This window comes from Pongo pygmaeus, chromosome 5 (genome assembly GCF_028885625.2).
Source record: "Pongo pygmaeus isolate AG05252 chromosome 5, NHGRI_mPonPyg2-v2.0_pri, whole genome shotgun sequence".
Classification (NCBI taxonomy): Eukaryota; Metazoa; Chordata; class Mammalia; order Primates; family Hominidae; genus Pongo; species Pongo pygmaeus.
The window spans coordinates 153,543,676-153,558,194 of record NC_072378.2 but is presented as its reverse complement, the minus strand read 5'-3'; the positions used below and the strand labels follow the sequence as shown (position 1 = coordinate 153,558,194).

The following is a 14,519-nucleotide window of genomic DNA, read 5'->3' as shown; positions in this document are numbered from 1 at the left end:
TCCAGAAGTTTAGACTGGAAATACAGATAAGATGCTGAACTGCTGGTATTCAGAGACTTAGAGAATTCTCTATCAGTCTGAAAAATAGGAGTGATCTGTTCCAAATGGTATGGGAACTACACAAAGGAAATCAATGAGTAGGAATTTGTTTCCAGAAGGAAGATGATTATAGGACAACATACACAATTACTTCAGAAGAGCACAAATAAAGTGTTTGCCTATGATATTTTTTTAAGCCAGCTGAAAGACATAGAAGAGAGTGAAAGTCTTGCAAATCTTTTTATTTATTTATTTATTTATTTATTTATTTTATTTTTGAGATGAAGTCATGCACTGTTGCCCAGGCTGGAGTGCAGTGACGTGATCTCGGCTCACTGCAACCTCCACCCTCTGGGTTCAAGCGATTCTCCTGCCTCAGCCTCCAAGTAGCTGGGATTACAGGCTCCCGCCACCATGCCTGGCTAATTTTTGTATTTTTAGTAGAGACGGGGTTTCACCATGTATGGTCAGGCTGGTCTTGAACTCCTGACCTCAAGAGATCTGCTCACCTCAACCTCCCAAAGTGCAGGGATTTCAGGCGTGAGGCACCACGCCCAGCCTCAGTCTTGCAAATCTAACAAATAATATTTGAACCCCTCTACAGTGATTTCAAACCACAACAATCTCAGAGATTTCGTGAATAAATGGATATCCAAGATGGCATTTACCTCTAAATGTTTCAAAATTGAGTATTTAACAATGAGAAAATTAAGGTATTCAGTTCTCAATAAAGTTTTTGAGTCTTTCTGCAAATTTTCAGGATATAGACAAGAAATTCCTGCCTGGTATAAAGCTATATATATATATAAATAAAATGTGTGTGTGTATGTGTGTGAAAAAGAAAAGAAAATATAGATAAGTATAAAAGATAATAAAATAAATGGTCCCATACCCAAAACCCTATTTCTTTCTTTTCTTTTTTCTTTTCTTTTCTTTTTTTTTTCTCTCTCTCTCTCTCTTTCTTTCTCTTTTTTTTTTTGACAGGATCTTGCTTTGTCACCCAGGCTAGAGTACATGGTGCGATCCTAGGTCACTGCAGCCTCGAACACCTGGGTTCAAGCAATCCTCCTACCTCAGCTTCCCAAGTAGCAAGTACCTAGGACTACATATGTATGCCACCATGCCTGGCTAAGTTTTTTGTTTTCTGTAAAGATGGAGACTCACTGTGTTACCAGGCTGGTCTCAAACTGTTGGCCTCAAGTGGTCCTCCCAAAGGGCTGGAATTACAGATATGAGCCACTGTGCTCTGCCTCAATACCAAATTTATGTAACTATAAATATTTTGCTTTTTCTTCAGATCTTTTTTAAAGAAATGATTAAAGTTGAAATTCTTTCTTTTCCAATCACGCCCTGATCGTTATCCTCCCAAACACCCAGTAATGGATCCAGTCCATGCTCTGTAACTGCGTATGTTACACATATACTCCAGAAAAGATATATATTATTGTTTGTTTTGTATGCTTATGAAAATTATGTTGATACTGTATTTAATATTTTGCAGCATTTTTTAATTCAACATTGTTTTATGATTGCCTCAAGTTGATTCATATAGATCTAAGTTACTCATTTTAAGAGCTGTTTTATATATTAACGTATAACAATATCACCATTTTAAAATTCATTCCTGGAAAAATGAGAATATTGGTTGTGTCTTAGCTCAGGCTGCTATAGCAAAATGCCATAAGCTGGATAACTTAACAACAGAAATTTATTTCTCACAGTATTTCTCTAAAAGTTGAAAGTCTGAGATCAAGGTGCCAGTATGGTTGGGTCCTGGTGAGGGCCCTCTTTTAGGTTGCAGACTACTGACATCTCATTTTATCCTCACAGGGTGGAAAGAGAGCAGGAGAGTAATCTGGGGGTCCCTTTTTTAAAGGCACTAATCTCATCCATGAGGCCTCCGCCATCACTGTCTAATGACCCGTCCATAGACCCCACCTCTTAGTATCACCCTGAGATTAGATTTCAACATATGTGTTTGAGGAGGACACACACATTCAGTATTTAACATTCTGCTCCTGGCCCTCCAAAATTCATGTCTTCACATGCAGAATACATTATTTCCATCCCAGTAGCCTCAAAAGTCTTAACTTGTTCTAGCATTGGTTCTCAAGCCTAAAGTCCAAAGTCTTATCTAACTATCATCTAAATCAGATATGAGTGATTCCCAAGGTATCATTCATTCAGAGACAGAACTCCTCTCCAGCTATGAACATGTAAAACCAAATATTAGGTTGGTGCAAAAGTAATTGCGATTTTTGCCACTTTTAATGGCAAAAAACCACAATTACTTTTGCACCAACCTAATAAGTTATGTACTTCCAAACTATAGTAGTGGGATAGATGTAGAATAGATATTCCCGTTTCAGAAGCAAAGGAATAGGAAAGAAGAAAAGAGTGACAGCTTTTAAGTAAGTCCAGAACCTAGCAAGTCAAACTCCATATCTCAGGGCTGGAGAATAATCCTCTTGTGCTTGATGCTGTGCACTCCAGGCCCACTGGGGCAGAGGTCCCATTTTCCAGACCCAGTAGAGTTCAGATATTGCTCTGCACCTCTGCCAAACTGGGGTCTCAATCCCAGGGTTCTGCTGGGCAGGCACCAAACCTCCACAGCTCCTCCCAGTCCTGGCCCCATGCCTTTGATTGGAGGTAATCTAACTTGTTGAAAATCAGGGAATTCTTCCTCCACCCTTTGCAATATAGGATGAAGCCCTGATGATCTCTGAATCACTTTTTTGTGGCCATTCTTCCCTGGTCTTGAAGAATAGATCATGTTTGCAGCTGAAAAGTCTTATGGTCTTCCCTGTAAAATCCAAAAAATCTGACAACATTTCTTCATTCCTTCCCATTCAGTTCGAACTGGCAGTTTTCCTGCTGAGGTAGCTAATTCAGTCCATGCTTCACACCATACTAATCTCCTTATCAAATGGTGGCTTGGTAATACTCTTAGTGTTCTCTTTTAAACATGCTTTCTCATTTAGTGCAATATGGATTGGCTGAGAATTTTCCAAGCTCGTAAGTTCTAGTTTCTTGTTGTTTGATAAGTCCCTCTTCACATCATTTCTCTCTTCTCACATTTTACTAAACAGTCAGGAGGAACAAAGCCGTGCCTTCAATACTTTGCTGAGAAATATCCTCAGCTAAATAGCCAACTTCATTGCTCACAAGTCCCAACTTCCACAAAACACCAATAATATGAACACAATTCAGCCAAGTTGTTTGCCACTTAATAACAAGCATTGCCTGTTCTCCATTGCACAAGATGGAGAAAAGACAGTAAAATTTACAGTGTTAATGAGGATAATAACGTGTTTTTACTTCAGTCTGAGAATTCATCAAAATGGCCTTTACTATCCATATTTCTACAACATTCTGTCCATGATTACATATGTATTCTTTAAGAAGATGGAAGCTTTCTCTACAGCTCTTCTCTTCCCTTTCTGAGCCCTAACCAAATCATCTTTAAAAGTCCCTTCATGACAATCTTGGCTTCTTCTAGATGCACTTCACAACTCTTGGTTAGTTCCAAAGCTGCTTTCACATTTTTAGGTATTTGTTATAGCAGCACTCCACTTCTCAGTACCAATTTCTCTCTTAGTTTGGGCTGCTATAATAAAATACCATATGTAGGGTGGCTTATCAATAACAGACATTTATTTCTCACAGTTCTGGAGGCTGGGAAGTTCAAGATCAAGGTGATGGCCTATTTGGTGTCTGGTGAGGGCCTGCTGCCTGGTTGTAGATGACTATCTTCTTTCCATGTCCTCACATGGAGAGAAGAGGAACCAACTCTCTGACCTCTTCCTATAAGAGCACTAATCCCATTCATGAAGGCTCTGCTCTTGTGATCTAATTACCTCTGAAAGGCCCCACCTCCAAATATCATTACATTTGGGGTTACATTTCAACATATGAATTTGAGGGGGACATAAACATTCAGTCCATAACAGGTTGTTTCCAATTTAAGGTGTTAAATATACTGTAATTAGTGTCTTCATATACAGGTTTGAGTTTCTCCAGTGTATAAACATAAAAATGGAATTTGTCATAGGTTATATGTATTGTGAACTACATGTAGTCAATATTGTTCTTCAAAGTGATTTCTCAATGTATATTCCTACCATTAGTGTGAGGAGTTTTTAATTTACCCAGTACTCTTCCAAAATTGATATTGTATGACTTTTTAACAGTGGAAAATTTGGATGTGGAATACTTTTTTATCCACACTTCTCTGATTAATAGTTCTGAGCATCTATTCATTTAATTTGGAGTATTTATATTTTCCTCTTTTATGAACCACCTGCAAATTTGTTTGCCAATTTTTCTATTAGGTTTTTATGTTGTTAAATTGCAATCTGTTACTTATTATTATGGATAATATTCCTTTGTATCTTCCAGTATGATTCTCTATTTTTCTTTTATTTATGGTTTCCTTATTTGCTCAAAAGTTTTTAATAAATTAAACTATATAAAAAAAAGCTTTTCCTTTTGAGCTTGATCTTATAGTAAGAAATCCTTTTCTGCTCTGAAGCTATAGCCTACATTTTTATGACAGTTTTAGAATTTGTAACATCTATTTTTTTATTCATGTTTTGAGTTTATTTTTGCATGTATTATCACTTGGAGGTGTAATTTTTTATATGTAAGTGCAAATATCTCAACACCATTTTTGAGTAGTCTGTCATTCCTGAATGATAAAGATGCATACTCTAATTTAAGCCAGGATTGCATAAATGCCTGAAGGTTACTCAGCTCTCTGAGAGTTTTATTATTTTGATCTACATATCTGTTCCCATGCCATTGCCTAATTATTATGACTTCTATATTATTGATAGAACAAACACCCCCACTTATTTTTATTTTCAGGCATGTCTTCAGTCTTCCATGTAAGTTTCAGAATTCATTTGTTAAGTTCCATGAATGATTGAATTAAAATTTTTACTGCAATCACATTGAATTTATTTATTTATTTATTTATTTATTTTGAGAAGGAGTCTCGCTCTGTTGCCCAGGCTGGAGTGCAGTGACGCGATCTTGGCTCACTGCAAGCTCCTCCTCCCAGGTTCACGCCATTCTCCTGCCTCAGCCTCCCAAGTAGCTGGAACTACAGGCGCCCGCCACCACACCTGGCTAATTTTTTGTATTTTTAGTAGAGACGAGGTTCCACCATGTTAGCCAGGATGGTCTCGATCTCCTGACCTCGTGATCCACCCACCTCGGCCTCCCAAAGTGCTGGGATTACAGGTGTGAGCCACCATGCCTGGCCTTGAATTTATAAAATAATTTAGGACAATTAAGATTTTGGTCTTCTCACTTGAGAAAATAACCTAACTCTGTATTCAGGTCTTATTTTATGTTTTTTGATAAAGTTTTATAGTATTTCTATAGAGTTCTTATACAATTTTTGTTATAAGTATTACCAGTTACTATTTTGGTTTTGCTATTGATTTGAACTATGCCTTTACTTCTCTTATATATTCAAATTCATTATTGCTAGTGTATTAGAAGTATATGATATTTTAAAGCTTAAACTGGCATCCCTCTTGAACTGCCTCTAATACTTGTCTGCCGAATCTCTTGGAAGTTTTATGTTGATAACCATATCATTTGTAAAGTTTGTATTTTCTTTTCCAATTTGTATTTATTTTTTCTAATTTTGTTGCATTGGCTGCAAAATTAATAATTTTGAACGTTGGGTATATAGACTTTATTGTTTTCTTCTTATTGTTAATAGGAATGCTGTAAAATTCACCATTCTACAGATATTTGTGTACCTAGTATGTGCCAAGCATTGTTACAACAATGAACAAAACAGATGAAAGTGTCTACCTTCATCAAATGTATTGGCTGATTGGTTAGACAAACAAACAGGTAAAACTTGTAGTACGACTAGTGATTATACATTATATGGAGACGAGTTAAACAGGAAAGGGTAACAGGTCATACTGGGGATGGGGTGAGGAGTCCATTTTTAAATAAGATGGTCATGAAGGCTTCAAGGAGAATGTAACATTTCAGTGGATACTCGGAGTGAAACCGTAAGTGTGGAACAAGTGCAAAGGTCTTGACACGTAATTGTACCAAGCATGGCTGAGGAGCAGCAAGGAGGCCATTGTGACTGAAACAGAGAACAAGAGGCAGAGAAAAGGAGATACATTCAGGGGAGTAACAAAAAAGCAGACTGTAAGAACTTCACTATGAATAAGATGGTAAGCCACTGGAAGTTTTGGATTGGATTTGAATGGAAGAGTCTTTGCTGAAATTATCTGACTTAGGTTTGAAAGGCTCATACTGGCTTCTGTCTTGAGAATAGAATAAAATGGAATTGTAATAGGAGATAGGAGGTGGTAGAAACAGAAGATGGGTAGGGGATACCAGTTAAGAAGTCTCACATTTGCTGATCTGCTGATGTGACATCCAGATGAAATAGAGGAGTCAAGGATGAGTCCAGGATTTTTTGGTGTGAAAAATGAGAAGGATGAGGCTTCTCATTCAGTAAAATTGGAGAAACTGTGGGAAGAACACGTTTTTGGGAAAAGATAATGAGAGCAGATTAGAGCATGTTAAGTTTGAGAAAGCCAAGTGAAGATATTGAGTAGGTAGTTGGATATATGCATCCTGAATTCGGGAAAATTATCTTCACTGGGCATGTAAATTTGAGGATTTTGTGCAGAAAGCTGGTAGACCCAAAAAAGTCTCAATGAGTTCATCAAAGAAGTGATAGAGAAGAAAGACAGAACACTGTGGCCATTCAAAATTTGGAAGTGAGGAAGACGAACAGGAAACAAGAAAGTAGACTGCAAAGAAGTGATGAGAAAGCAGACATGTGAGTGTGGTGCCCAGGAGGCAAGAGAAGAAAGTATTTCAAAGAGGGTGGAGTTAAAATAGTCAGTTTGGACTACTATAGACAAAGTATCATAGTTGGGTAGCTTAAAAACAACGTAAATTTGATTTTCACAGTTTTGGTGGCTGAGAAGTATAAGATCAAGATGGTGGCCTATTTGGTGCCTGGTGAGGGCCTGCTTCCTGGTTGTAGAAGATTGTCTTTCTGTATCCTCACATGGTGGGGAAAAGCAATCCAGTTCCCTGGCCTCTTCTTATAAGGGCACTAATCCCATTCATGAGAGCTCAGCTATCATGAGCTAATTACCTCCCAAAGGCCCCAGCTTTTATTACCGTCGCAATTGGGGTTTGGACTTCAACAAAGATTTTGGAAGGGCAAATTCTGTCCATTGTAGTGTAAAATGCTGTTGGCACAGAAGGAGATGGCAAAATAACTCTTGGACTTAATAATATGGGGACACTGAGATGTTCTACAAAATCTGTTTCATTAGAGGATTAGGGCAGCCCACCCATTTTCGTAATTGATGTAGTCTTAAATTTCATTCTTGAGTGTATCTAAACAGAGAAACGTAGACTTTTATTTTAGCCGGTCATTAAGTTCAGCATCCTATTTTACCAATTTCAGTTCTTGTTTCTTATATTCTACCCCTTCCCTCTAATTTTGTTTTCTTCTGACTGAAGTAGGTTCCAGCAAATATTTGAGTAATCAACTCAGTGAGTTTATCAGAAATAATCTTCACTCTTGAATTTTTATTTAGCTGCATATAAAATTGTAGGATGATTATTATCCCTCAGCACTTGGAACACATAACTCCATTGCCCGCCATCTTCAGCATCTAATATTGCTCATGGAAAGTCCACTGTTGATCAAAGCATTACTTGTGTGTGGGTAATTCGGCTTTTGTCTTTTATCTTCTAGATGTGTTTTTACTATTTTGTTTATAAGTGTAGATTTATTTTTATTCATACTACTCAGCATGTGGTATATTCCTTTATGTGAGGCTTTGTTCTGTTTTGTTTTCTTCCAATTCTAGGGAGTTCTTGGCCAATTTTCCTTAAAATATTGTGACTTTCCTGACAATCCATTATTTCTCCCCTTATGAAGAAAATCTTGTTGGGTATATATTGGGGCCTTTCAATGTTACTGGTCTGCTTATCTCAATTCTTTTTTCATGTTTTAGCTTTTTATTGCTCTTTGCTGAATTCTGAGTATATTCCTTGGCACCATCTTTGGGATTGATTGGGAAAGAAATGATTATGTGTAAATCTTTTCATAGCTATTTGTGTTTGTTTTTACATTCGCATTATGTCTTTTCCTATTTCATATTTGCCAATTTTTGTTTTATAATTTATTTTATTTTATTATTTATTTTTAATTGACAATAATTGTACATATTCGTGGGGTACATAATGATGTTCCAGTACATAAAATGTAGAGTGATAAGGTCAGGGTCATTAGCATATTCATCATCTTAAACATTTATCATTACTTTTTGTTGGGAATTTTCAATATCCTCCTTCCAGCTATTTAAAACTATATATTATTGTTAACTTTAGTCATCCTACAGCGATGTAGAACACTATAACTTATTCCTCCTATCTAGCTGCCATTTTATATCCCTTAAAAAATGTATCCATATCCCTCCCTTACTCCTACCCTTCCCAGCCTCTGGTATGCTATGTCCTTCTTTTTACTTCTATGAAATCGATGTTTTTTAAACTTCTACTTATGAGTGAGAATATGTGGTATTTAACTTCTGTTCCTTGCTTATTTCACTTAATGTAATATCTTCCAGTTCCATCCATGTTGCTATGAATGACAGGGTTTCATTCTTTTCAGTGGCTAAATTAGTATTCCATGATATATATACACCGCATTTTCTTTATTCATTAATCTGGTTTTGGACACCTTGGCTGATTCCATATCTTGGGTATTGTGAACAGTGCTGCAATAAACATGGAGGTGCAAGTATCCAAAAGGCATCCAAATTGGAAAAGGGGAAGTCAGATATGTTTTATAATTTATTGTTCTCCCATTTAAATTGTATTCTTTCCTTTATCACATTGTTTATCTTAAATATATGTTTGTTAAACTAATTTTAGGTGATTCTGTTATTAGCATTTGATCAGGAATATATTAATCTCCTAATTGTTGAGTTGGTTGTCTGTTTTCTGGTGTTAATATGGATTTTTGCTTTCAGGTAACACATTGAGTGAGAGATGTATTTCTTACTGTCACTTGCTCTTCATAATGTAATGCTTTTCATTTGTTTCCACTAATCCCTTAAGACCCTTAGTCTTGAAGCAGCTCTTTTATCAGTATCTCAGGATTCCCTGCCATCTGCCAGTGATTTTGGAAAATTCCCTGACCCAGTCACTGAACAAATAAGCTGATTGGCTGAAGTCTAATCTGGATGGCTTTCTCTGCATCCTACCCTTTCTGTAGCTAGGCATTACTGAATAGTAGAAATTATTTTTTCAGTACCTTTTTATGAATGGCACAATCACAGCCCCTGATTTTATGCAGGCAACCTGGAATCAGACTCCCACTCTTCTTAGGGGAGCATCTGACACCTCACTGGAGTGTGGGACCTTTGTCCGCTTCTGTTTCAGTATCTGAATTGCAGAATTACTGTGGTTGTAGACCCCATTTACCTACGACTGTGGTTTTCTGCTCTGTTTCTGGTCGAAAAATATGTTTGTCTGGTTTTCAAGAATACAGTATTTTTTAAAGTGTTTATCATTGTATTCAGAACTGAAAATATCATTTTAAAATAATGAGCTCATAATGCCAAAATAACCTGAAGCACTTTATAGTTTTAATAAGTACTGCTTTCAGCCACACATTTGACAATATATGTGTATGATTTACATACATTGCATATTTATGAAAAACATCATTCAGTAGATTGCATTACTTTTTCTAAGAGTTCATGCTAAATTTGATGTTACTCAAAGACAAAACTTTTTATTTTAATGCTCAATACAGTCTTAGATCAGGATTGGTCCTATAAATAGGTAGCAACTCATTTGGCCTTATTTGTAAGATCACAGATAGGACATTCTGTATCCCAATATTTATTTTATCTGTCATGATATATAAATTCCACCAGAGTAATTCCCCTGAATTTGGTGACTTTTATTTTCATCCAAGTCTCCGTTAAATAAAAATAAATTTGGGGGACAGAAGAAGAGAAGCTAATGCCTTTGCAACACTGACACCTAACAGAAAATAAGGCCTTTTGGTAATGTTATTAAGGTTAGGCCTCTGGAGGATGAGTCAAAAGTGCCAAAAAGGATATTGTGTTTCAAAGGAAGTGAGAGCGCGCCAAGAATAAACTGGATCTTCCTCATACTCTTATATAGTTAGAAACCATGGAACAATCATTTATAAAGCTCAATTTACCTTACTGTAAACATTAGTGGAAAAACGAGTTACATACACCCTCTATAATCACTGAATGGTGTCCATAAAAAAGGCAGATTTAATCATTGTTGAGTAAAGAAGGGAGTTAAAAATACATTTTCAAACCTTATCATATTTACTTTACCAACAATCTTGATTACGTGGCAACTTTGTTGCCATAATTTTATGCAGCAGATCAAGGTAGACGTTCCTCCCCAAAGTTTTTAGTATATTCTTCTAAAAAGTTTTCCTGAGAATTTTTAATTTGACATCTCAAGCTTTCTTATTTTACCTTTTCTTAAATTACCTCCCTCCTCCCTTAGTGAAATGAGCCTTCCTTCAGTATAGGCAATTTATCCTTATTGCTTTTTTCATACCCAGTTTTTTTTTCTCTCTTTCAGCCAACTGGGTCCTGAAGTAGCTGCAATGCGAAAAAGGCAGCAGTCCCAAAATGAAGGAACACCTGCCGTGTCTCAAGCACCTGGAAACCAGAGGCCCAACAACACCTGTTGCTTTTGTTGGTGCTGTTGTTGCAGCTGCTCCTGGTATGTCATGTTACCTGTAGGATGCCACACCCAGGCTTGGCAGGCACTAGCGTGAACATGCATGCCAAATCTCAGAACTGTAGAAACTGCTCAACATGTCTTTTTTTGTTCTTTCTTTGCAAGTAGGACTTATTGAAGACTATCATTGGTTTCATGCAAATACTTTCACAAACAAAATATATAATATTTCCCCAAAATCTACATTTAAATTGATAATAAGGTAAAAAAAAATGAAGAGGTGTTTTATATCATGTTTTTCTCCATCCATGCTTCTTAAAGATATGGGTAAAAATAAGATTTTAGTTACATTTGTATTTATCAATAAGCAATATTCTCCAATGTTACAGTCAAGAACATTAAAATAACATCTAGTAATATTGCATGTAGTATTGAATGTGTTTTTTTTTTTAGTTCTCTGCTGCTACTTGATAGGGTGTTGAGCATTCAGCTGTATGACCAGATAACTGTAAGTCAGGGTAACAACCTCTGCCCAGAATTCCTGCCAATAAGGACAGAGAGAAGAGTCATTGACTCACAGCTACCTATCTAAAAGGTCAGTGGCTGTGCTTGGAATGAAGTCCAACTCAGTTCATTGAAAAATCCTGAAATTAGAGCCAGAGAACCTGCTTCCCATTGTAGTGTTATCACTGGCAGGCTCTGGGACATCATGCAAACTCATAATTTCTTTGTCCTTTGATTTCCTCATTGGCAAAATGATGAAGAGTTAGACAAGCTAATTCCCAAGGTGCCATCTAGTGCTAAACGTCCATGATCCAGGGAACTCAGAGAACCTGCTCGAGTTCCGGATTCATAAAGTGCCTAACATTTATGCAGATGAGATTCCTCAAGGGGATGCTGGACTTCATGGAACTTTCCTTTGAACCATACATTTTGGGGTCTTTTAACATCCAGTTTACAAGTGGATCTTCTAGCCCAGCAATGGTCTTCTGGGTCTCCCCAGACTAATTCAGAACCTAGAGAAAGGCCCATATGTTGGAGTCATCTCTCTGTGTATTATGTCTACAGTTTCCCAACATATATCGAGGTTTCTTTTTTGATATGGCAAAACGTTGTATCATTGTGGCCAAAAGAAGGTAAAGAGGGCTGTACTAGAGTGGTACCCTTGGTGATGAACAAGCTCCATCCACTCTAGAAAACTCCAGTTTCAGAAAAACATCAGACATTGTAGTAATCTGGAAAGCTTAAGTAGTTTTTATAGATATCAATATTGCTTCCCAGATGATGATTCTTTGTTACAGAAAGTCATACTGTATTAGTCCATTTTTATGCTGCTATAAAGAAGTACCTGAGACTGGGTAATTTGTAAAGAAAAAGAGGTTTAATGGACTCACAGTTCCACAGGGCTGGGGAGGCCTCACAATCATGGCAGAAGGTAAAGGAGGAGCAAAGGCATGTCTTACATGGTGTCAGGCAAGAGCGCATGTGCAGGGGAACTGCCCTTTATAAAACCATCAGATCTCGTGAGATTTATTCACTGTCATGAGGATAGCGTGGGAAAAAACCATCCCCATGATTCAATTACCTCCCACCGCATCCTTCCCATGACACATGGGGATTATGAGAGCTACAATTCAAATGAGATTTGGGTGGGGACACGGCCAAACCATATCATATACATAATTTGTTTTCTTTGATTATTAAGCCTTAATAATTTAAGATGGAGGAAACAGAGTTTGAGATGAAGTAAATATTTCAATCATAGTTGTGTAATCTTTTTCTGTGTCATGCCTAAAGAGATTATCTAGCTCTGGTCTTAATCTGTGAAGTACCATGTAGTGACTTACTAGAGTGGTTCTGAAGTCAGACTGCCAGGGTTCAAATCTTATCCTCACCCATCTCTATCTGCGTGACCTTCAGCAAGTTAGTTAAATGCCAGTAATAAAAATCCCTGCCTTGTAAGGTCATTGTAAAATTAAATGAGATAAAATACATAACAAGCCAAGAGCAGTGTCTGACACACAGTAAGCATTTAATAAGAGTTAGCTCTCTGGGCTATGGAACACTTCATATTGGAAAATAAAGATCACTTTAAAGAGGAACTGGCTTGAAATACTGTTTTAAAAAAAGATTAGTTTGTAGCTATAACACGAAAATTATCTTGGAAAAGAAAGCTATTTTATTTTAAATTCTGTATAAAACATCACCAATATATTGTTACACAAGGTTGAGGAATAGACTTCTAGTGCTCATTTGCACTATACCAGGTTCCTGTAATCGGTATATGATTTTCTTTAGCTGCCAAAACTTATTTCTGAGTTGCTTTGGGATTAAAACAGCAGAACAGATAGAATACTGAAGTTTCTTTGTGCTATATGTATTAGCTGCCATATAGATATTTAGTGAGATTTGCTTTTATCAATTTTTAAAGGACACATAAATAACAAAACATTTAACATTAGCACATGAGCAAGAGATTATTGCAGTACACAGACAATAGATGGAGAACAAAACAGCTTTTGGAAGCTGCATCAACTCTCTACACCTCTAGAGTAGATCCCCAAACATTGGGTACATTGGCTGCATGCTCTGTTAGCTCTAGACTAGCAATGCCCTTGTCAGGAACTGCATTTGTTGTCAATGAACATTGGATGCCTGAGTCTAGGCCATAAAATATAGTCTATAAATTTACAAGTCCTTCTATATATGATAAATGATAGAAAATTTCTAATTATTATAAACCACTTGATTATTTATTTATTTATTTATTTATTTGTATTTGAGACAAAATCTGCTCTGTCATGCAGGCTTGATTGCAGTGGCACAGTCACAGCTCACTGTAAGCTCCAACTCCTGGGCTCAAGTGATCCTCCCTCCTCAGCCTCCCCAGTAGTTGGGACTGCAGGTGCATGCCACCACACCTGGCTGATTTTTTTTTTTTTTTTTTTTAGTGGAGTCAGCGTCTTGCTATGTTGCTTGGGCTGGTCTTGTACTCGCGGGCTCAAGCAATCCTAAAATGCCTCAGCCTCTCAAAGTGCTGAGATTTACAGCCATGAGCCACTGTGCCTGGCCACTTAATTTTTTTAAAAAGATAAAAGTTAAAGTTCTTTGAACTATGGATTTTAATTATGACTATATTGTCTTACTGCAAATGAAAATGTCCTTTACCCATATGTTTTTAAAATATCATTATTTTTATACTTCAAGTTTATAAAAGAAAATTGTAAAGGCCTTCTGGAGTAAAAAGAAAAAGAAATAAATGTTCTTCAGATTTTCCAGGCTAGGTCAAAGGAGCAGAACAAAAAGAAACACTAAAAATGTAATTTAGGGGCTAAAAAAAAAAAGTTAGAAATCAAAATATGAAGTAACTGTCATTCGTGAATGGGACCAGTTGTCATGTGGCTGAATTTACTTCCTTTTAAGGAAATAGAGTGGTAGGAAAATAAATTTCTATATCTAGTAATAAATATAAATACCTCACCCTAAGCTTCATGTTATGGGTTTTTTAACAGTGTAATATTTCCCTCAAATTTGCACTTCTCATTCATATTTCATTGTCAGCTCTTCTCTCATTTTTAAATTGATTCCTGTCTTTATAACATTACCACCACATTTTTTGCGAGGAGGATACAGAGAGTGAGTACATAACTGCTGAATGTTTCCATAGTTTCTTTCAAAATTCTAAACTGTTCAGACAGGCTTCATAGTAATTTAAGTTGGTCCATTTG

The 14,519-nt window shown here is 36.6% G+C and overlaps 1 protein-coding gene across 4 annotated transcripts in view; it reads left to right on the top strand.

The window, feature by feature from the left end:
- Positions 1-14,519, top strand: part of RGS17 (regulator of G protein signaling 17) — a 131,594-nt gene that overhangs the window by 81,475 nt on the left and 35,600 nt on the right. For all 4 annotated transcript variants that reach the window (XM_054491208.2, XM_054491207.2, XM_054491209.2 and 1 more), the window contains one exon: positions 10,690-10,833. In XM_054491208.2, the coding sequence (XP_054347183.1) occupies positions 10,715-10,833 (119 nt within the window). In that variant the 5' untranslated portion in view covers positions 10,690-10,714. The remainder of the gene's footprint in view (positions 1-10,689; positions 10,834-14,519) is intronic.